General features: G+C 42.6%; 1 protein-coding gene across 1 annotated transcript in view; it reads right to left on the minus strand.

Moving 5' to 3' along the window:
- LOC125453020 (rho GTPase-activating protein 20-like) overlaps positions 1-24,830 on the minus strand; it is a 91,602-nt gene that overhangs the window by 34,995 nt on the left and 31,777 nt on the right. The window contains exons 3-8 of the mRNA XM_048532029.2: positions 22,917-23,087; positions 16,211-16,360; positions 15,446-15,487; positions 14,218-14,302; positions 11,852-11,929; positions 10,750-10,816 (exon numbers count right to left, since the gene is read on the minus strand). Of these exons, the coding sequence (XP_048387986.1) occupies positions 10,750-10,816; positions 11,852-11,929; positions 14,218-14,302; positions 15,446-15,487; positions 16,211-16,360; positions 22,917-23,087 (593 nt within the window). The remainder of the gene's footprint in view (positions 1-10,749; positions 10,817-11,851; positions 11,930-14,217; positions 14,303-15,445; positions 15,488-16,210; positions 16,361-22,916; positions 23,088-24,830) is intronic.

Raw genomic sequence — 24,830 nt, forward strand, 5'->3', positions numbered from 1 at the left:
TGATGTTTATTAAGTAACTTGATGGATTATCCGACCTTACAAGTGTAGCTTGATACAATACTCTATCATTCAAGATCATCAGATCCAACTGTGAGGAACTTTCCTTCTCTGCGCTTTATTATGTTTTACTGCTCTGTACATGATACTTTCCATGTTATCTGTTTGATCTTCTGGAATATGAATTTAATCTTATTACTTTTCGTTTTGGCACTGCATATCAAGTTAACTTTTCCAACACTCAATCATTTCCTCCTGTATCTTGCATATCATCTCATTGTCATGTAATTTCAGTCTTGGATGGCACTTTACTGGTTTCCTTTGAGATGTAGTTTTTCATTAGGATCCAAAACCTCCCCCAAGATTCATGGTTCATTTCCAATACCTTGGAATAGAATAGTTCTCGAGCAGAATTATTCAGGCATTGGTTGTCAACCAAAGCAGCCTCGTACTAATTTCAGAAAGTCATGTTTCACTTTCTGGTGCCTAATTTTCTTGCTGAGATTTAGAACATTTCCAGATACACTCAGTTTATTATATTCACCTTCACAGCTAAAAAATAACAAGGAATTTACTTAGCAAACATTTATGATCAGAATCATAATATATCCAGAGAGCCCAACAGCACTTTTAATAGCCATTGAATATAATTTTTGGTGCTGAAGCAATTAACTACAAATAATTAGGCCTTTCTTTTATAGCAATCGTTCATGGCACTGTGAGAAATTTTCAGTTCTTATTCATAAAGATTTCAAGGTGAGGCAATTTGAGATAAAATCAGATTTTAAGCAACATAGTCCAAGTCAACTTAGATAAATTGATCCCATTGAAAAAGAGGTTACAAGAAAAACTCAAGAGCATTATTTCAAGCATCTGAAAACTAGCAGCAATGGAATATAAGATAACGAAATGTGAGGCTGGATGAACACAGCAGGCCCAGAAGCATCTCAGGAGCACAAAAGCTGACATTTCGGGCCTAGACCCTTCATCAGAGAACCCTCTCTGATGAAGGGTCTAGGGCCGAAACGTCAGCTTTTGTGCTCTTGAGATGCTGCTGGGCCTGCTGTGTTCATCTAGCCTCACATTTCATTATCTTGGATTCTCCAGCATCTGCAGTTCCCATTATCACTGAAGCAATGGAAAATGTATACTCAACCTGCTCACATAAAGGGTTTGTATTTAACTTAGATTGCTGATGCTAAAAAAGCAATTGTGGCCACAAACTATGGTAGGTAACCCTCCTGGTCCCAATAATAGCTTGTATCATTTAAAAAGGAGTTTACTGCTGCGAAATGCAGGGTTACAGAGAGACGGCGGGTGGCGGTGGGGGGGTGGGGAGGGTCGGTGCACGGTTTCGGTGAGAGGCTCTTCAGAGGGTCAATGTGAACTCGATGGATCAAATGGCTTGCTTCCACTCTGTGGGAATTTTATGAATATTTCCTATGACATAAAATAAAAAATATATCTATGATATCCTGGATATATTCACCTCTTGTCAGCTCAGTATCTAGCTGGGAAAACTGACTGACCAGACCTAAATTCACAACTTGGGCCAAGTCCAGCCATCTCTCTTCTTTATCAGTCCCAGCTGATCTGGATTTTAATTTTGATTCCAAGGAAATGAAATCTCACTAGTCAATTCTGATAACTGTTGTACAAGGTTTTGGAAGGGTTGAATGATGGACTTGAGGCTCCGCTCAAGTTTTGACTTGGATACAGCCTTGGATGGAGAATCAAGGAATCCGGCTCAAGATCTTGATGGGGGATCAGATGGGTCATCCCTGGCTCCTGATAGACATAATTAATGAGACTAAGTAGCTAATGTAACTTGCACCTGACACCATCAGGCATTAAATTATACCTTAGTATTAAGACAAAAATGTTTCTTATACTTATGACTCTACACAAAATAGGTCCTTAGATCCGGTACAGAAAGGAGGATCTTCTCTGAGCCTGAAGGCCTGCCTGGTTTTAAGTCCTACCTGCTCCAGACGTGTCATAACATCTTTGAACATGTTGATTAAAGAAATCTACAATTATCCTCTATTCCCTGTGTATATGTGGGGCCAGTTGGTTCAGTTGTCTGATTTATAGAACATGGGACATAGAACTTTACAGCACAGGATGAGCCCTTCAGCCCACAATGTTGTGCCGAACATGACACCAAATTAAACTAATCCCTTCTATGTGCCATTGTTCCATATCTTTCCATTCCTCTCATATTCATGTGCTTACCTAAAAGTCTCTTAAACACTCCTGTCCTAGCTGCCTCCACCACCACCCCAGCAACGAGTTCCACACTCCTACCACTCTCCGTGTCTAAAAACAAATCTTCCCCCTCACATCTCCTTTGAACTTGCCCCCCCTAACATTAAATGCATACGCCCAACTATTAGACATTTCAACCCTGGGTAAAAAAAAATTGACCATCAACTCTGTCTATGCATCTTATAACTTTATAGACTTCTTTCAAGTCTCCCCTCAGCTTGCGCTGCTCAAGAGAAAACAACCCGTTTTTCTAGCCTCTCCTTTATAGCTCATCCCCTCTAATCCATGCACCATCCTGGTAAACCTCTTCTGCACCCTCTCTGAAGCCTCCATATCCTTCCTGTAATATGGTGACCCGAACTGAATGCAATACACTAAATGTGGCCAAACCAAAGTCTTATAAAGCTACAACATGACATCCTGACTCTTGTACTCAATTCCTTGGTCAATAAAGGCAGACATGCCATATGCCTTCCTCACAACCCTATTTATTTGCAGGCCACTTTTAGGGAGTTATGGACTTGAACCCAAAGATCCTTCTTTACATGATGCGGAGTGACACCAACAGTGCAAATCCAATTCCTGTACCAGTTTAGATTACCCAAAAGGTCCCATGCCTTCTTATCCTTGTCTCTCTCCAGAGGCAAGACGACCCTCAGGTTAAAAACTTACCAAACATCATCTCTCTCAAACAACAGAGCAAACCTGAGGGGTCTTGTTGTGCAGTATTATCTCTACCTCTGAGCCAGGAGGCCTGGGTTCAAGTTCTAATTGCTCCAGAGGTGTGGAGTAACATCTCTGAACTTGGTGATTAGAAAATGCCTAGAAACAAGTATTTGCTGCACCAGGGGCTATCTTAGCTGTAAAAGTTTGCTTTAAGTAAAAAAGACTAGAAAGGAGGATTGGTAGGACTAATGTTATTTTGAATTGATAACTTTCTGGTCTATTTCTGCAAGCTTCCGTTAACTATTTGACTTTGTCTCTGTCAAAGGCCTACCAGGGGCTGTCCAGTCTGAAGTTTGATATTTTAAGTGTATTAAGAAGGATTTGCCTCACTGGAGGCTGTCAGCCTGTTACACATTAGAAAATAGCAAAAAAAAAGAGGCTTGGTGACAGCACTCTACTTTGACTGTTAGCTATTACTGGTTGGGTCCATAACACAGTTGTAATTGGTCCTGTTGAGCTCAAATGGATTGCACCATCTTAAAAAGAATACGTGTGAGCAGCCACCATATTGCTTAAATGAAATTGCTGTGTCTAAAGCACATCAGTTCAGACACCCTCTCTGAATTATAATTCATATGCCCAAGCCTGCTATCCCATGAACTTAACTCCCTGAGGACCACTATCAGTCAATAATAACTCACAATCTCTAACACAAACTCCCAACTTTTCTGACACTCCCTTACCCGGTAATATGATCAAAAATCCTGAAACATAACAAAGGGATAACAAAACAAGTGGTTTTTAATTTCTTGGGACCTTTGCAAAAACAGCCTTCTTCAGTGTAAGGACTTATCCATCTAGATCGATGGAATCGATTTGACAAGTTAGCTTTGGAATGAAAACAAACAATGTTAAATACAAGGATGGGGTATAACACAATTACTTCACTGTGGCGTTTACTGCTGGGAATCTGCTGTCTGTAAAAGCCAGCTGTATCATCATGCTGTGAGAAAATTAGACAACAACATTTATTTTCAAATCCACTTGATTGTGATCAAAATGTTAATGTTTCTTTCTTAATTTTTTTCAGGAAACGTAAATACTGCAGTGCAGGGAAAATCTGCAGAGCTTGCTGACACTTAGGAACTGATGAATCAGAATATGCTATGCAGCCCTGATGCCTGCTCCATCATTCAACAAGATCACAGCTCATCTAACTGTAACTTCAAATCCACATGCCCACCTACTGCAGTTAACCTTTCATCTCTATGTTTAACCTTTCATCTCTTTGCTTAACAAGAATCTATTTCTGCCTTAAAAATATTCAAGCGTTCAGCTTCCACAATCTTTTCGGGAAGAGTTTCAAAGACTCACGATCTTATCCCATGAGTTTTAAGCTGTGTCCCTGGTTCAGTTTCCTCCCTACACCTATCCTGTGAAAACCCATTAGGATTTTACATGTTTCTATCACATTGTCTTTTACTCTCCTAAACTCCAGTAGATACCAGCCTGGCCTGTCCACCTTTGCTCATAAGCCAAACTCTCATTCCGGATATTAGTCTGCTACAAAAGCAATAATTGCTAGAGAAATGCAGCAGGTCTAGCAGCATCTGTGGAGACAAAGCAGAGTTAATGTTGAGTCTAGTGACCCTTCTTCAGAGTGGAGTCTAATAAACCATTTCTGAACTGCCTCCAATGCATTTATATCCTTTCACAAGTAAATTTTGTTTGGGGCAGCACAGTGGCACAATGGTTAGCACTGCTGCCTCACAGTGCCAGGGACCCAGGTTCAATTCCACCCTCGGGTGACTGTCTGTGTGGAGTTTGCACATTCTCCGTGTGTCTGTGTGGATGTCCTCTGGGTGCTCTGGTTTCTTCCCACAGTCCAAAGATGTGCAAGCTAGGTGGATTAGCCATGCTAAATTGTCTATAGTGTTCAGGGGTGTGTAGATTAGGTGGGTTCTAGGGGAATGGGTTTGGGTGGGTGTTCTGAGGGTTGGTGTGGACTTATTGGGCTGAAGGGCCTGTTTCTACTCTGTGGGGATTCTATGATTCTAAACTGGCTAATACTGTGCAAGAGATAATGGGAACTGCAGATGCTGGAGATTCCAAGATAATAAAATGTGAGGCTGGATGAACACAGCAGGCCAAGCAGCATCTCAGGAGCACAAAAGCTGACGCTTCGGGCCTAGACCCTTCATCAGAGAGGGGGATGGGGGGAGGGAACTGGAATAAATAGGGAGAGAGGGGGAGGCGGACCGAAGATGGAGAGTAAAGAAGATAGGTGGAGAGAGTGTAGGTGGGGAGGTAGGGAGGGGATAGGTCAGTCCAGGGAAGACGGACAGGTCAAGGAGGTGGGATGAGGTTAGTAGGTAGCTGGGGGTGCGGCTTGGGGTGGGAGGAAGGGATGGGTGAGAGGAAGAACCGGTTAGGGAGGCAGAGACAGGTTGGACTGGTTTTGGGATGCAGTGGGTGGGGGGGAAGAGCTGGGCTGGTTGTGTGGTGCAGTGGGGGGAGGGGATGAACTGGGCTGGTTTAGGGATGCAGTAGGGGAAGGGGAGATTTTGAAACTGGTGAAGTCCACATTGATACCATATGGCTGCAGGGTTCCCAGGCGGAATATGAGTTGCAGTTCCTGCAACCTTCGGGTGGCATCATTGTGGCAGTGCAGGAGGCCCATGATGGACATGTCATCAAGAGAATGGGAGGGGGAGTGGAAATGGTTTGCGACTGGGAGGTGCAGTTGTTTGTTGCGAACTGAGCGGAGGTGTTCTGCAAAGCGGTCCCCAAGCCTCCGCTTGGTTTCCCCAATGTAGAGGAAGCCGCACCGGGTACAGTGGATGCGGTATACCACATTGGCAGATGTGCAGGTGAACCTCTGCTTGATGTGGAATGTCATCTTGGGGCCTGGGATGGGGGTGAGGGAGGAGGTGTGGGGACAAGTGTAGCATTTCCTGCGGTTGCAGGGGAAGGTGCCGGGTGTGGTGGGGTTGGAGGGCAGTGTGGAGCGAACAAGGGAGTCACGGAGAGAGTGGTCTCCCCGGAAAGCAGACAGGGGAGGGGATGGAAAAATGTCTTGGGTGGTGGGGTCGGATTGTAAATGGCGGAAGTGTCGGAGGATAATGCGTTGTATCCGGAGGTTGGTAGGGTGGTGTGTGAGAACGAGGGGGATCCTCTTGGGGCGGTTGTGGCGGGGGCGGGGTGTGAGGGATGTGTCGCGGGAAATGCGGGAGACGCGGTCAAGGGCGTTCTCGATCACCGTGGGGGGAAAGTTGCGGTCCTTAAAGAACTTGGACATCTGGGATGTGCGGGAGTGGAATGTCTTATCGTGGGAGCAGATGCGGCGGAGGCGGAGGAATTGGGAATAGGGGATGGAATTTTTGCAGGAGGGTGGGTGGGAGGAGGTGTATTCTAGGTAGCTGTAGGAGTCGGTGGGCTTGAAATGGACATCAGTTACAAGCTGGTTGCCTGAGATGGAGACTGAGAGGTCCAGGAAGGTGAGGGATGTGCTGGAGATGGCCCAGGTGAACTGAAGGTTGGGGTGGAAGGTGTTGGTGAAGTGGATGAACTGTTCGAGCTCCTCTGGGGAGCAAGAGGCGGCGCCGATACAGTCATCAATGTACCGGAGGAAGAGGTGGGGTTTGGGGCCTGTGTAGGTGCGGAAGAGGGACTGTTCCACGTAACCTACAAAGAGGCAGGCATAGCTGGGGCCCATGCGGGTGCCCATGGCCACCCCCTTAGTCTGTAGGAAGTGGGAGGAGTCAAAAGTGAAGTTGTTGAGTGTGAGGACGAGTTCAGCTAGGCGGATGAGAGTGTCGGTGGAGGGGGCCTGGTCGGGCCTGCGGGACAGGAAGAAGCGGAGGGCCTTGAGGCCATCACTATGCGGAATGCAGGTGTACAGGGACTGGACGTCCATGGTGAATATGAGGTGTTGGGGGCCAGGGAATTGGAAGTCCTGGAGGAGGTGGAGGGCGTGGGTGGTGTCACGGACGTAGGTGGGGAGTTCCTGGACCAAAGGGGAGAAAATGGAGTCCAGATAGGTGGAGATGAGTTCGGTGGGGCAGGAGCAGGCTGAGACGATGGGTCGACCAGGGCAGGCAGGTTTGTGGATTTTGGGAAGGAGATAGAAACGGGCCGTGCGGGGTTGGGGAACAATGAGGTTGGAGGCTCCGGTACATTGATGACTGTATCGGCGCCGCCTCTTGCTCCCCAGAGGAGCTCGAACAGTTCATCCACTTCACCAACACCTTCCACCCCAACCTTCAGTTCACCTGGGCCATCTCCAGCACATCCCTCACCTTCCTGGACCTCTCAGTCTCCATCTCAGGCAACCAGCTTGTAACTGATGTCCATTTCAAGCCCACCGACTCCCACAGCTACCTAGAATACACCTCCTCCCACCCACCCTCCTGCAAAAATTCCATCCCCTATTCCCAATTCCTCCGCCTCCGCCGCATCTGCTCCCACGATAAGACATTCCACTCCCGCACATCCCAGATGTCCAAGTTCTTTAAGGACCGCAACTTTCCCCCCACGGTGATCGAGAACGCCCTTGACCGCGTCTCCCGCATTTCCCGCGACACATCCCTCACACCCCGCCCCCGCCACAACCGCCCCAAGAGGATCCCCCTCGTTCTCACACACCACCCTACCAACCTCCGGATACAACGCATTATCCTCCGACACTTCCGCCATTTACAATCCGACCCCACCACCCAAGACATTTTTCCATCCCCTCCCCTGTCTGCTTTTCGGAGAGACCACTCTCTCCGTGACTCCCTTGTTCGCTCCACACTGCCCTCCAACCCCACCACACCCGGCACCTTCCCCTGCAACCGCAGGAAATGCTACACTTGTCCCCACACCTCCTCCCTCACCCCCATCCCAGGCCCCAAGATGACATTCCACATCAAGCAGAGGTTCACCTGCACATCTGCCAATGTGGTATACTGCATCCACTGTACCCGGTGCGGCTTCCTCTACATTGGGGAAACCAAGCGGAGGCTTGGGGACCGCTTTGCAGAACACCTCCGCTCAGTCCGCAACAAACAACTGCACCTCCCAGTCGCAAACCATTTCCACTCCCCCTCCCATTCTCTTGATGACATGTCCATCATGGGCCTCCTGCACTGCCGCAATGATGCCACCCGAAGGTTGCAGGAACAGCAACTCATATTCCGCCTGGGAACCCTGCAGCCATATGGTATCAATGTGGACTTCACCAGTTTCAAAATCTCCCCTTCCCCTACTGCATCCCTAAACCAGCCCAGTTCATCCCCTCCCCCCACTGCACCACACAACCAGCCCAGCTCTTCCCCCCCACCCACTGCATCCCAAAACCAGTCCAACCTGTCTCTGTCTCCCTAACCGGTTCTTCCTCTCACCCATCCCTTCCTCCCACCCCAAGCCGCACCCCCAGCTACCTACTAACCTCATCCCACCTCCTTGACCTGTCCGTCTTCCCTGGACTGACCTATCCCCTCCCCACCTCCCCACCTACACTCTCTCCACCTATCTTCTTTACTCTCCATCTTCGGTCCGCCTCCCCCTCTCTCCCTATTTATTCCAGTTCCCTCCCCCCATCCCCCTCTCTGATGAAGGGTCTAGGCCCGAAACGTCAGCTTTTGTGCTCCTGAGATGCTGCTTGGCCTGCTGTGTTCATCCAGCCTCACATTTTATTATAATACTGTGCAATCTCTGATTCAATCTCCAAAGTCCCATATAATTGGAGCATAACGTCCCTACTTTTAAATTCAATTCCCTTCATGATAAATAGTAACATTCTATTGGCTTTCCTAATGGCTTGTACCTGCATACTTTTTGTATGATTCATGAGAACATCCAGATAGTTTGTACCTCAAAGCTCTGTAATCTCACATTGTAGATAATATGCTTATTTTGTATTCTTATTGCCAAAGTAGATAAATTTACATTTTCCAATATTTTAGTCCAGTTGCCACAACTTTGTCCACTCATTTAACCTATTAATATCTTTTAGCAACCTCCCGGTGTTCTCTCTTCACAGGCAGGAAACTAAACTATCTATCTGTCTCATTAGCAAATTTGGCAACTTTATCTCCACCCACAGGGCTCTTGGGCCACAGTGGCAATTTCTCCATTTCTGGATAAAGGGGCTTAGCTTTAAATTTCACCTAATCCATAGGTGTCATATCATCTTTGATCAGATTGATTAAAATATCTCCCTTCCATCCCTTCATCCAAGTCATTTCTATAAATTGTGAACGATTGTGGTCCCAGCACCAACATGCATCACACCATATGTTGCATCTTGCCAACTTGAAGACAAATTTACAACTACTAACTCCTTCCTGTTAACCTGCTGTTCTTCTTTCTATGGCAACATGCTAGTCCCTGCACCGTCAGCTTTTATTTTCCTCAATAACCTTTGATGTGGCACATCAAATGCCTTCTACAAATCTGAGTACAATACATCTACCAATTCTCCTTTATCCATAGCATGTGCTACTTCCTCAAAAAGAACTCCAACAGATTGGTCAAACATGGATTTTCCTTTCACAAAACCATGTTGACCCTGCCTGGTTACCATGGAACTTACCTGAGTGCCCTGCTTTAACATCTTTAATAATAGCTACTAATATTTTCTGTTTGATAGATAACAAAGCTATAGGGTTCTACTTTGTCTCCCTCTCTTTTTGAATAAAATAGCAAATTTAACTATCTCCCAATCTTACATGGTACTCAAGACTACTACTGTTGTAATCAGTGGATTTGTCCTTAATCTTTGCAAAACAGGACTTTATCATTATAAACAACATACTGAGCCACTTGGAAAAAATACTTCAATGTTTTCCTGGGTCATAAATCTTGCTGACACAAAATGAATGAGCGTATACAAAACTACAAAATGAATTAAATCCAAAAATGTAATTCACAGGCAAAATAAAAATTCTTCTTCTTGCCCACTAACTCCCAAAGGGAGGTACCCTGCTCAATGAGAAACAAAATCATACACTGCAGAGTCACTTTTCTGCTATAGGAAGAAGTGTAGGTACAGCTAGGAGATAGCAAGAACAGCAGATGTGGAGTCAGGGTCAATACAGGTGTGGAGCTGGAGGAACACAGCAGGACAGGCAGCAGAGGAGCAGGAGAGTCTATGTTTTAGGTTGGAACTCTTCACAGCTATTTGGTGGAGTAAGCACAAAGATTGTTCCCATAGCTTTTCTCCCTGGGTCATCATATAAACAAGGGAGGACCGCAGGCCGATACAAACTGGCTTCTGATTTCCAAGTACAAATTAAGACAAAGAGAGATGCAACATCACCTCGATCTCATATGTATCAATTGTCTGGATGCCATTTCGGTCCTTAACATGGTAATACTGATTGGAATTGTGTGTACCTTTTATGAACTTAAACAGAGGCAAGTTAAAGTTCAATTAAAATTAACAATTGACTAATATATTGAGACTTATTTGGTAATGAACAGGTTTCTTAGAAATATACATTCTTATGGAAATTGTTTCACAATTCCCAGGCTAATTTTACTTTTAAGTCATCATAATATTTATTTCTTCCCTCAAATATTATTGTACCAGTTATTCTTATCCAGTTTGTTTAGATAAAGACAGCTAGATAGCAGCAGAGACTTCACAAAGAGCACTCTCTCCAGTGTATTCACATCCTTTCTAAAGTGGGGCACTCAGGATTGTACACAATACACCAGGTAAGAACTAAATGTGCCTTATACAAGTTCAGCATAATATCCTTCTTCCTATACTGTGCGCTGTTGGACAGCAATAAATCAATTAAACAATCAATTAAGCTTTCTGAAACTTACCAATAAGAGGATAGGGGGCATCTTCTTTGCCAGAGATGACCCAAAGTTGATAATCTTTAGGATTACCCTATAAAAACAAAGTGAAAGCCATCATGAGACTACTCTGAGACAGATGGCAGTGATGAAGACCAGTGAAAGATGAAACTGTTGCAACACCAATATTCCCATTCATCACAATGGAATTTTGTAAAAACGATTAACAAGAACAAAGTTGAATGAGAATATGTGGTGTAATTTTGAATTTGGGCAAGAGTAAATTGGAGAATATTGAATTAAAACTCAGATTGCATCCCTTCTGATTTTTGTTTTGATTGAGATCATTGGGAATGAAAACAGGGAGAGATATTTAAACAGAAGGTCATCCAGTATTAGCAATGTTTGCATTATCACCCCAAGTTCAAATTAGGCTCATGCTGTATTGGCAAAACTTCAGGAAATCAATGGAAAAATGGATGTCCCCACCAATAGTTCCAGGAGTTAGTTAACTGGCTCTTAAAATTGAAAATATTAGAGTTAGTAAATTTAGTCTAAGCATAGATGTGAGTTATACCATGGGATGTGAGGCGGCACGTTGCAATTTATGTCATTCTTAGTGCTCAACTGTTGTAATATAAAAGATGTTGAAGTAGTATTGATGTTGTGGTCTTATGAAGCTAAAATTAACCCCAAAGCACCATGTGTATTCAATAAAATGATGCTACTCTGCTCTTAAAAGTTCTTAAAGCTTCAATAATACTACAATCCAATTCTGAGTCAACAGTGACACTATCCATCATGTCATAAATTTATAACAGGAGAATTTTTCTGCATGAAAAACTATTTGACTGTCTGAAATCTCAAAATAAAATTAGGATACATTTTGATTTACAATTCTTTCTTAATGAAGTTTTTAAATTTTTTGGGCATCAGTTGTACAACTGTCATATAGTTAATCTAAAATAATTGAATCCTGATGTGATTTTGGAGAACTTCTAACATACAAAGGTTCTAAAGAACAAGGTAACTATAAAATAGCTTGAATAATTAGTTAGGCTATAAAGTTGAAAAATATTAAATGTAGCAAACTTAGTCTAAAAATAGGTACAATTTGTTATTGACTTACTGTAATGCCAAACTGTTGAAGTGTCATGACAACAACATCATATGCTGTATCTGTATTGTTCACAGTCAAAACCTTTGACTGAAAGATAGGCAAAATAAAATTAAAAATGCAATTTGAATTAACATTGATTCCTCCATAAAAGGACAGCAAACTCTTTACTCTTGTCAAGCAATTTCTCAGACCATATCTCAGATCATGTTTATGGCGCCAGTCAAACTTGAGGGCATTTATTTCTGAATATGAACTTGGCAAAGTTCAGACAGAATGGCCTCTCAGTTAACTGTTATTGACTGTGTCTCGTATCACGAAATCAACTTTTTCAGATGCACAGGGATGACTTTTACTCCCAGGTAGAATGAAACAGGTGACTCTAAGAAAAGAGTTACACCGACTTTTAGACATCATGTCAATATATTTGATAAGATGGAGGCTGAGATATTAATGAAGAAATGCTATGGAATCAATTGCTCCTGTCTCATTCCTCTCTATTGTTTACATAGGTTTCTAAACTACGTTGGCATACTGAAGTGCTGATTTCCAATTCAGATGGTTCACATCAATCAGTTCCAAAAGCTAATGCATGCATGGATGCACAGCAGCTTAGTGCTACTTCTTTTTAGGTGTTTAGCAAGAACAAACATTCACAAACCTACTCAATGAAAATAACTAAACAATTTCTAGTCAACCTTTGCCGAAAAGTTACAACACACTCTTTTTTAACCTATTTCCTAATCAGTTGTATCAGAGCTGTTATGACACACTTCCAGAGCGGGTAGGGCACTACCACTGCACCACATAAATCTGTAGTGAAAATGATTCGATCTTTTCTAACCAACCTGTTCAGAGATGTTATTACACACATGGAATAAGATGGGACTTGAACGTGGACATCCTGGTTCAGAGATAGGGACATTACTTCCATGCTACAAGTGGCCTAGTGTAAAGGATTACGTGCTGTATATTAACTATATACAACTGTCAACTCTGATGATGGATAAGCAAACTCATTGGGTAACAAATAAACGATAACATTTTCATCTGGCTCATCAGGGCAAGGCTCAGGGGCAAGGCACATTTTTTTTCCCCTATTCATTCAGGTGCTGTGGGCATCACTAGCTGAGCCAGTATTTGTTGTCCATTTGTTGAGAAGGTGGGCGAGCCGCCTTCTTGAACCACTGACATCCAAGTGCCATAGATAGACTCACTATGCCCTTCAGGAGGGAATTGCATGATTTTGTCCTGATGACACTGACAGAGCAGCGATATATTTCCAGATCAGGAGGCTTGGAGGAAACCTTGAAGATGGAGGTGTTCCCATGTATCCGCTGCCCTAATCCTTCTAGATGGTAGTGGCCACAGGTTTGAAAGGTGATATCTAAGGATCCTTGATGAATTTCCAAAGTATATCCTGCAGATGGTGCACACTGCCGCTACTCAATGTCAGCAGTGGAGGGAGTGAATGTTTATGGATGTGGTGTCAAACAACTTTGGCATCAAACTACTCAAATTTTGTTGGAGCTGCACTCATCCTGGCAAGTGAAGAGTACTCCATTGTACTCCTGAACAGTGCCTTAGGGCACTCAGGATTGGAGTTATTTGCTGCAGATTTCCTAGCCTTTGACCTGCTCTTTGAGCCACTGTATTTATATGGCTAGTCCAGTTCAGTTCCCGGTCAACAGCAACACCCAGGATGTTGACGATCAGGGATTCAGCAATGGTACTGCTATTAAATGTCAACGGCAATGGTTAGATTTTCTCTTACAGGTGATAGTCATTGCCTGGTATTTGTGTGGCGCAAATGTTACTTGCCACTTTTCAGCCCGAACCTAAATATTATCTAGGTCTTGCTGCATTTGGACATGGACTGCTTCAGTGCTTGGGTAAGAGTTTGTCACTTTGCCTCCCAGAGTTTGGCTTGTAATCAGAGCATAGAACAGTACAGCACAGGAACAGACCCTTTGGCCCAGCATGCTGTGCTGAACAATTAAAAAATGAATCACATGAAAAGGAGTAATGAAAAGATGCTTCTCCTAATTGTTTTAAAACAACTTTTACAAGGTTTTTCCAATCGTTTTTTCAATAATCCCAGGTTTCGGCAGAGTTTATAAAAGCTTGAAAACAGCACATAAAAAATGACCAGACGCTGGTCAGGTGCAGATACACAGGGTGAATGGCTCCTTTCTGCGTTGTAACATTTCCACAAAATCATACAATGAATGAAAGGAAATTCCATGCTGGGCACAATTCCATTAGCTTTATTTTGTGAGCACATGATTCGATCAGTTGTTTAATTAAACAAACATGGAAGGTAACATGACAAGTTGATGAAACATGGACGAATTCAAATGTGGGAACGTGTTACTTACATATACACAACTCCCAACATTTCTGGTAACTATCTTCAAAGGAATATTTTTAGGAAGCTCTTTTTCTTTCTCTTCTTTAATGCAACTGAAAATAACAAGGTGAGGGAGGGAGTGACACAAGTAATATTCAAGAATTCTGCATTTGAGATACAGTATGCCCTATTTAACATTACCCTGAGTCTCACTGCTCAATGAAAATACAGGCTCCATTAACTCATTAAATTTTTAAGAAAAACTTCAGTTTCATGTTAAAAGGTCACTTCCTGCTGGTCTGATATAAAGCTGCATGATCTGAACACTGTAATTTTGGAGTATGTCTCCTACTCCCGAACCCACCCTGTTCCTGCTGACCCCACAACTTGCTCTGGCTGCTGCAACCTGACCTAGCTGTCAACATTCTATTTGCAGTCTCTGTCACCTCCTTGACTCACCTTTTCACTATTCTTTTCTCTCACCAAATCTTCCATTGCCCTTCACCAGTTCCCCCTACTGAACCTGTATCCTCATTCAAGGTCATGATGCAATTTGAAGCCAAGCTTCCGGCAGAAGGGCTAAGCTGGGGCTTGCTATAAAAACCGCCTGAGTGCCCTGTTAGCCTGCCCTCCTTCCCAATTTTCCAAATGGTCTCTTCCTACCCAATCCTTATTCTGAGCTTTCTGACCACTTGCTGCTGGAGACTAGACTCACAATGCCCTGCTGTGGGCATGTGCCACTTATTTATGTTCACGTTTCCCAGCCGGGCTGTCCATTTGGCCTGCTTCAGGGGGAAGCCTGTATCAGATTATTTAATTAAGGTCTTGTTGTCAAAATTAGCAGAATCTCTATGTCCCTGACATCCTCCACCCTTCCCCAGCAATGTCAGAGCAAATTAACTAGACTAAACAGATAAGTAAATTGGGAACAGACAGACAGTGGTTCTTCATAACTTCTCCTCCCTCCATGCATTATCTTTTCTGTGAGGCCTCTTGAACTTGGAACCAGTTGGAATGTGGATCGGTTATTCTGATTTGATATGGCTCCCTCAGGTTCCTATAGCACCTTCCGAAGGTGGTCACATCCATGCAACATGGGGAATCATGGCAGTTTAAAAATCAATTCACTAGCTTGCTCGTAATCAAATCAAAAAACCATTCTTTCCCCCCACAATTTTACTATGTTGGCCTTCAAGTTTTACAATTATGTCAGAGTGCTAAAATCACATAAGTAATAAAAAAAACCGTGGTTCTACCTGTAGAGGCAAGATAGCCATTTCTCTTTCTGTTCTGGTGAGCTGTAACAAAAAAAATCCATTTAAAGAGAAGAGCAAGTCTTGCTAGTGAAGAAAATTTTTCACAAAGACTCTCCTCAATTAGACTGCATGATTTAGGTATTCGATTAATTGAGGCTGGAATTTGGGATATTTCTTTGAAAAGGTTTCTTGTAATCGTATATTTGGCTGAATCAAATGTGGACAGAAGGGATTTTATATTTACTCCCTTTAGAATATTTTAAGTCCTACAATCCTCTCGCATTCTATTATATCTCCGATTATCTAATTAAACTAAAGCAATCTTTTAAGTAATTATTTACATCGATTTCTTTGCTCTGTCCCATGTAAATAAGCATGGTGTAAATTTTAAGTCATGCAGCATATCATTGAGCACATATCTATGTGGGTTACTTTTTGCCTTTGAAATACGGCATGCTTAACTGGCCTGTACATTTCCCCTTTCAAATTTACTCAGCTGATTATTGATTTGACGTTGGTTGATTGATTGATTTCACATTTAGATGACACTTAATAACTCCGATTAAAACACTGGTGGCCTAGTTTACATTTATGGGATAGTACCATGGCCACGAGTGGGGTAGACAAATTCTTGGCACCTGTGGAATTATTAACCAAATTTTAAAAAAGTGATCTAGACAAAATAAAAGTGCTAATTATGACCTGCACTGAAATTATTACCAATGTTTTGATTAGCCAGTTTTGATCCTGGAACGATATAACTACCTGAATGTAGCCACGCAATTAGTTGTGGGCCAACCCATCACAAAGGAAAGTTCAGAATTTGTGGTCCCTTCACACACTTCGTCCAGGCAGGATGCCATCCACACCTCACAAACTTTGACACGTTTTTTCAGCTTGAAATGGGATGCAGACCTGGAAATGAAAACAATGGGAGGAATTATATCAAGCAGAAACAGAAATTACAGGGAAAGCTCAGCAGGTCTGGCATATCTGCGGAGAGAAAAGAGAGTTAATGTTTCAGCCCCATTCTGAAAAAGGGTCACTGGACTCGAAACACTAACTCTACTTTCTCTGCACAGATGCTGCTAGACCCGCTGAGTTTTCCCAACATTTTGTGATTTCGATTCATTCTTATAATCTCGCCGTGCGTATAGCAGACAACAGTAAATACACCCATCCCTTAATTTAAATCTGAGCTATGACTGTCCTTTTTGCAGTTTGCCAAGTTTTATTTTCTCAGATCATACTCACTTTTCCATATTCTTAAAGGAAAATGGAAGCTTCGGGTGAGTATATGCCACCTATTGTCATATTGCTCTCAAGATCCTAACCAGACTGTTTTGTTCGTAACATTTCTGAATTGATTCTGTGTCTCTTTTTATCTTATCTCTATGTTGGCCTTTCCCTTGTTTATAGTTTAATGCAGGTGACAGTTATTCGTCTACATGAGGATTACTGGAGTGATAGTTATTTGTGTGTGTGTTTGTGTGCCTGTGGGTTACTGGGGTGACTGTTATTTGTGCATGTTATTGGCGTACTAGTTATTTTTGTGTTACTGAAGTGGCTATTTCCGTGGGGTGCTGTTACAGAGTCGGGCTTTTGGCAGGCCTGTTGGGGGTAGGAGTCATTAAAGTCTGGCGATTGGGGGAGGGGAAGGTGCGGCGATGGGGGCAGATTCTGGAAGAAGAGCTACCCTAAGGTGTTTAACTGAATTCCGCTTTCCAGAGTGACCCTGCTTTCAAGTGGCTGTTAATCAGTTCCAGATCTCCCAGTGGTAGACTCAGAACCTTCCCTGCTCCCTCCATCTGTCAAAATGGTGGTGCAACGTAAGATAGGGACAGCCTCCTCGACCCTCACCTGCCCCCCATCCCCGCCTTGGTCTTCCATTGACTGTCTTCCCTCCATCCCATTGATCCCCAGGAGATGAAAATTCTGGTCTATTCTTTCAGTTGCCTGTGTATAATTTAAAAAAAGAAAGACAGCCTAATCTGTTGAAGGAAATTTCTCTGCAGAGTCACAGCCCTCAGACGAGGTATCTGAAATTTGGTCAGCAGTTAGGGATAGGAGTGTGTAACGATGAGTCGAGCAGGTAGAGGGATCCAGGAGGTAGTGCTGAAGACACCTCAGTCCTTAATCTTGTCTAATAGGTTGGAGATTCTTGCTCCCTGGGTGGATGACAGTGAGGGCTGTGGGGAGGATGAGCCAATTAACCATGGCACCATGGTATAGAGAGACATTGAAGAGTTAGGGGAGAAGAGAGAAATGTTGTAATCAGGGATAGTATAGTCAAGGGAATAGAGACTGTTCTCTGTGACCAGGATTGAGAGTACTGGAGGCTGTGTTGCCTACTTGGTGGCTTGATTCAGGATATCCCATCTGGGTTGTAGAGGAATTTAGAGAGAGAGGGGAAAGATCCACGTAGGTACCAACGATAAACTTAGAAAGTAAAAAAAGGCTCTGTTGAGGACATATGAGCATGTCACGGCTAAATTAAAATGCAGAACCAAAAAAGGTAATAACCTTTGATAAACTACGTGAGCCATGAGTAAAGTGGCACAGGGCTAACAAGATTAATGAAGTAAACATGTGGTTCGAGGACCGGTGTGGGAGAAATGGGTATGAATTCTTGGTACGTTGGCATGGTACTGTGGAAGAAGGGAGTTGCCTGATGGGATGGGCTCCACTTGAATCATGCTGTGACCAGAATCCTGGCAAAATGCACAATTAGGGCAGTGGATAGGACTTTAAACTAAACAGTCGGGGGTTGAGGGGGGGGGTTTCAGTTGCATTAAAAAATTAAGGAACAAGTTAAGGGAGTTGGAGGGGGTGGGTGCTCAGCAGAGACTATTAAAGTTTCTAGAACAAGTATAAAGGACAGAGAGAATGGAAAAGGGTCAGGAATCTAACTTCAGCCAAAGCACATAATGTATAATTATGAGTAAGGGGCAGTCAATGCAGGACTGAGGGTGTTGTACTTAAGTGCACACAGTGGACAAAATCAGATAAATGAGTTGGGAGCACAGATTTGAAATTAGCAGGCACAATGTTGTGGCTATCACAGAGAAGTGGCTGGAAGGGAACAGGGCTGGGAACTAAATTTCTAAGAATTCACATCCTAACAAAAAGACGGCAGGTGGGGCAGATTGCCTTGTTAATAAGCAATGAAATGGATAGCAAGAGGTGAAATACAATCAGAAAGCGTAGAATCTGCACGGGTGGGGTTGAGGAACCGCAAAGGGAAAAAAAGACACTGATGGGAGTTATGTTCAGGCCTGCGAGCAGTAATCAGGATGTGGGGGAAGAAAATAAATCAGGAGATAGAAAAGGCATGTTAAGAAAGGCACCATTACAATAATCATGGTGTCGCCAATTTGCAAGCGGACTCAGAAAATCAGGTGGTGGATCTCAAGAAAAAGGCATAACACAAATTCCATAAGATGGTTTTTTTGGAGCAGTTGTGGTGGAGCCCACTGTGGAACAGGCAGTTCTAGATTTGGCACTGTGCAGTGAGGGGTAGACTTGATTCAGGAGCCCGAGGTGAAGGAACCCCTAGGGGGCAGTGACCATAACATGATATAATTCAGCCTGCAGTTTGAGGGAGAGAAGCTAGAATCAGATGGAGTTTAGAAGGATGAAAGAGGACCTGATTGAAACTTACTGAACACCGAGATGCCTAGACAGTGTGGAAATGCAAAAGATGCTTCCACTAGTAGGAGAGACTAGGACCTGAGGGCACAGTCTCAGAGTGAAGGGATGATCCTTTAGAACTGAGATAAGTAGGAGTTTCTTTAGCCACAGAATAGTTAATTTGTGGGACTCTTTGCTGCAGAAGGCTGTGGATGTCAAATCATTGAGCCTATTTTAGACAATGATATACATATTTTTGATTAGTGAGGAGAAGAGGAGTTACAGGGAGAAGGCAGGAGAATGGGGTTGACAAACATATCAGCTGTGATCAAGTTAGGGAGCAGACTTAATGGGCCAAATGATCTAATTCTGCTCCTACGTCTTATGATCTTACCTAAAATGCTTAAAATAGCACTTGGATCTGATGAAGGATCACTGAACTCAAAATGTTTGCTGTTTTTCTCTCAAAACATTTTGCTGGACCTACAAATGTTTCTCCAACTATTTGTTTTTTTTCAGATTTCCAGTTCTTGATGTTTATTATTAACTCAAGAAATATCACTGCTGAAAGAAAGATACATTTTAATACATTTCAGGTATATGTGCCAATTATGTCCTTTCCATAGTAGTTTCCTTTTATGTTCCCAATTGCTTTTGTGAAATCACTGGAAACACTTTGTTTAACACAGAGGATTACAAACCATCAGATTCCGGGTTTGATCTCGATTTTGTGTTAAGCTGCCTGCTATTTGTCAGGGCAATGTTGGAATCAGCACCAAAGGCTAAGGCATCGGGATTGATTCAACAATCCCACTGGAAGGGAATGTCAGGACTATGTTCTGTTGTCCCAGTTGTTGAAAGGTGAGTTAGCATCCAGTGTTTGGCTATATAAGGGCTGTCACTCAAGTATGATAACAAACTGAGTTGCCACCACAAACAGGATCGTAGCCCAACAAGGTTAAATCAGTCAAAAATCAACACTTTCTAGATTTCTAAGTCAAAAGTTATTGACACAAAATGTTAACTCTATGCCTCTCTCTACAACTGCTGTCAGATTTGCTGAGTGATTCTGGCATTTTCTGTTTCTATTTCAGACTCCCAGCAACCGTAAAAATATAATAAAATAAATCAGAGGCTGGAAATCTGGTGTGAAAATAGAAAATGCTGGAAAAACTCACCAGGTCTGGCAGCACTTATGAAGAGACTCAGCTAGCATTTCAAGTCCAAAGTCTCATCATCAGAATAGTTGTGCCTTTTTTTTAAAGAAATGATTGCCCAGTTTCATGAGTCGAGGAAAGGAATTGGGGAGCAAATGAAGCAATACGGTTGTGTTTGTGCCACTACATTTGAATTTCTTATGTAAGCCAACATCATAAGTTTTCTTTAGTTCTCTGTCATGACTTTCTTGAATAAACTTTTGCAAATTTGGAGTGACGTATAGTGAATTCAATAATTTACTAAATCAACCTTAAAAACATTGTGATCAGTTTAATTACATTTGGTAGCATATCTGGTATGATTTGATGCAACACTGCCTACATGTATTTAGTAGCAGTCTGTACTTAGGCCTCCTCCGTTTCTCTCGACTTGTTTTCCAGCTCCTTGTTTCCATTCCAAACTGGTTTTATCCTCCATTGCTTCAGCATATCACATGCTTCGTGTCCTTCAGAAGTTTTACCCTCGTTTTTTTCATACTACCTCAAATTAATTCATGCCATTACTTTAGCTGTCCTTTTAGTACTTTACATTGAGTGGTGTCTCTCAGAGAGAGCGAGAGCTGTACCACTTGCTTTTAAAATGCTATTCAGCTTAAATTGTTTTTCCCCCCCAGTTCTAATGAACGTTTGCATCAGAAACATTAATGCACTTTTTCTCTCCATAGATACTAACTCATCAGATAAGTGGTTCCTGCATCCTTTGTTGCTATTGAACAATAGATTTCTCAGAATTCATTCCTTGTTTAATTAACCAAGCACCACCAGAACAGATCATCTGGTGTCACTTTGCTTGGGAATACTGATACACACAATTTAAATGTTTCGTTCACAAGAACGAGTTGCATTTACATAGATTCTTTCAATGCAGCTAATTACCCCAAGGTGCATCACAGAAGGTCTATTAAATAAGAAAGGAAATATTAGGTTAGATGATTATGTTAACTTCCTTTTCAGCTGTCTTCGATCAGAAGAGCTATGAATGATGCATCTCATCATCCAACAAAGCTCGCTATCACAGGCCAACTTAATTAAATCACATTACATGATTAAGCTGAACTCAGTGGATACAAAAAGTCTAAGGATGTGAATACCATCCCGATTGTGGTGCTATAGGTTTGTGCTCCAGGATTAAACAGGCAAGCTGTCCCAGTAAAGCTATAAATTGATGTCCGATTGACAATGTGGAAAACTGCCCAGGCCTGGTCTGTCCAAAAGAGGCAGAACAAATACAGTACTATAAGAAATACATGAGGACAAATGAATGAGAGTTTGAACAGATCAGATGAGGTTTTACTGCAGACAATCGATACTACAGAGGTGCCAGTAGGCGATCGTAGTCAGAAGCTTAAGGTCAAACATTAACACCATTTGGACCTGTGACAAATGGTTCAGAGTAGAGGAAATGGATATTTTGGCAGGGTCCTATGACAGCTTTCATTATTCCCAACATTTACATGAACTAAACTTGTGCTCATCCAGTCATGAATTTTGAACAGAAGAAATCAAACACAGTAACGGTGTCAAGAGGGGTCAAGGGTAGGCAGTGCTGTAATGGTATAGTAAAGGTGAAGTCACCATAGTCCTAGTGGACTATAGAGCAGTTCTCTCATCAGGGTGAGACAGTGACAGAGAGCACTGATTAATCCACCACCAGTCTGAAAATCACTATGCCTAGACATGGGAAGAAAAGTTGAGAGAGAAAGAGTCCTTCATGATAACCTTAGCCAGTGTGGGAACTGAACCCATGTTATTGGCATCATGGTTCAGCCATCCAACCAACTGAGCTAACTAAGCCCAAATAGGTGACATACTGGACTCATAATCCCAAACCTACAGTTTTAATGATAGGCTCTTAACTGTCCGCTGAAACGACTAAGCGAGCCATTCAATTGTACCAGACATTTTGAACTTAAAACTTTTAAACTAGAAATAAAAGAATAAAACTGGACAACCACCAGACATTGAGCTGGGTTCTAGAATGACATTGGTGAGCCTAACTCTAGAAAGCCATCCTTACCAACATCTGGGGTCTCGTGCCAAAAATTTGGAGAGCTATCCCACAGACTAGTCAAGTAATAGCCTGACATATTTATACACACAGTATAAATATCCATAGATATGTCCCAAACATCATCACCTCCCTGGGCTATTTCCTGTTCTATTGGCAGGACAAGCATATCAGAATTGGCAGTAGTTGTATACAGTTGGGAGGGATTTGCTTTGGGGATGCTCAATATCAACTCCATCCCAAATGTTCAACCAATTAGGGAATTATTGGTGATCACAATCTTGTGCTCACCCAAATCAACATAATTGCATTTCCAGTGGGGTTCAAATGTTAGTAATCTGGAGCAAGAACCTTGGGTTGTTTTGCCTGTCCTTAGCCAGTTGTGGTTCTGACTCAGTGTGAGTGGTTACTTTGGCACTCAGATCTTCCTCATTCGAATGGTATAGTGTGGCACTAGCTACTTTCACTTGATAGGAAATAGGAATCACTTGAGATTTATTAACCTCCTGTGTTCTTGTACATTTTTTTGAAGCAACTCGAATGGTGCCTACATTTCTGAACCCAAAAGATTGCAGTCTCACAACATTTTCAAAGAACAAATCCCCTCTTTTCTTACTTTGATTTTGCAATTACGAAAACATCATTGAACAGGAAGAGATGTCGGTCTTGGGTTTGGAGACCAGTCTTGAGCTGGGCGTGTCCTTCCATTAGTAATGTTCTGGACGGACTTATAATTGACTGTACAAGAGGGCAAAACTCTGGACTGACAGGAAGTCGGCAAGTTTCTCTGGAGAAAACAAAGTGAACATAAACAGAAGTAAAATTATTGAACAATCAAACTTCAAGAAATGAAACTTATTTTTGTCAATTAGGTAAGTTATTATTTCAGCATATTACATGTGCATGGAATTAATGTTTAAAATATTACTAAATTTGAGCACAATAGCAGAGTTTGAGTGTAACTCATTCCTATTTTGTCAGGTATAAATCTAGTTTGAATACTTCACACTCATGGCACCTCACTCTTTTAGCAGTGGTACCACTGCAACCTGAGCCCTTGTAATAAAATATCAGTCAGACCAGAGTGAATTTTACACATTGTTTTCTGTAATTGTTATTCACCCAAGAAAAGGACATGGGGGACTGTGAGATTTGTGTGGAGCATGCTAATATGCTCGGGGATTTTAGAATCAAAGAAAGAAATGGCGTTGGGTCTCTTGAAGAGCATTAAGGTGGATAAGTCCCCGGGGCCCACTGGCATCTACACAAGATCATTGAGATGCAAGGGAGGAGATTGCTGGGCCCTTGGCAAAGATCTTTGTATCCTAGCGAGGGTACCAGAAGAATGACAAGAACCTAATGTTGTTCCTCTGTTCAAGAAGGGAAATAGGGATAATCCAGGAAACTGTAGACCAGTGAGTCTCACACCAGTCATTGGAAGCTATTGGAAAGCGTTCTTAGGGATAGAATTTACGCACTTTTGGAAAAACATGGTCTAATTAGGCACAGTCAGCATGGCTTTGTGCAGGGTAGGTCATGTCTTTCTAACATGATTGAATTTTTCTAGATGATGACGAAGATGATCAATGAGAGTACATCAGTGACTGTTGCCTACATGGATTTTAGTAAGGCTTTTGAACAGGGTCCTAATGGTAGGCTCATCCAGTAGATTAAGATGCATGGGAACCCCGGTGATTTGGCCGTGTGGAATCAGAATTGGTTTGCTCATAGAAGATAGCGGTATTGGTGAAAGCTTGTTTTTCAGGCTGGTGGTCCATGACTAGTGGCGGTGTGCAGGGATCCATACTAGGACCTCTGCTGTTTGTGATATATATGTGACTGAGATGAAAATGTAGATGGGTGGATCAGTAAGTTTGCAGATGATACAAAGACAGGTGGAGTTGTGGATAGTGTCAAAAGATACGGCAGGATATAGATCAGTTGCAGATATGGGCAGAGAAATGGCAAATTGAATTTAATTCAAGTGAGTGAGAGGTGCTGTCTCAAATGTTAAGGAAAGGTATACAGTTAATGGCAGAACTGTGAACAGCATTGAAGGACAGAAGGACCTTGGCGTTTAAGTTCATGGCTCCCTAAAAGTAGCCAGGCAAGATAGGGTGGTATAGCGTATGGCATACTTGCCTTTATTGTTTGGGGAATTGAGTACAAGTGTCAGGATGTCATGTTGCAGCTTTAAAAGACTTTTGATCGGCCACATTTAGTGTATTGCCTTCAATTCCGGTCACCATATTACAGAAAGGATATGGAGGCTTCAGAGAGGGTACAGAAGAGGTTTACCAGGATGGTGCATGGATTAGAGGGGATGAGCTAAAAAGGAGAGGCTAGAAAAACTGGGGTTGTTTTCTCTTGAGCAGCGCAAGCTGTGGGGAGACTTGATAGAAGTCTATAAAGTTATGAGATGCATAGATTGGGTTAAAAAAAATTCTGACCATCAACCCTGAGGTGAAGTGTCTAATGGTTGGGCGTATGCGTTTAATATCAGAGGGGGAAAAGTTCAAAGGAGATGTGA

Source organism: Stegostoma tigrinum, chromosome 6 (assembly GCF_030684315.1).
Source record: "Stegostoma tigrinum isolate sSteTig4 chromosome 6, sSteTig4.hap1, whole genome shotgun sequence".
Taxonomy (NCBI): Eukaryota; Metazoa; Chordata; class Chondrichthyes; order Orectolobiformes; family Stegostomatidae; genus Stegostoma; species Stegostoma tigrinum.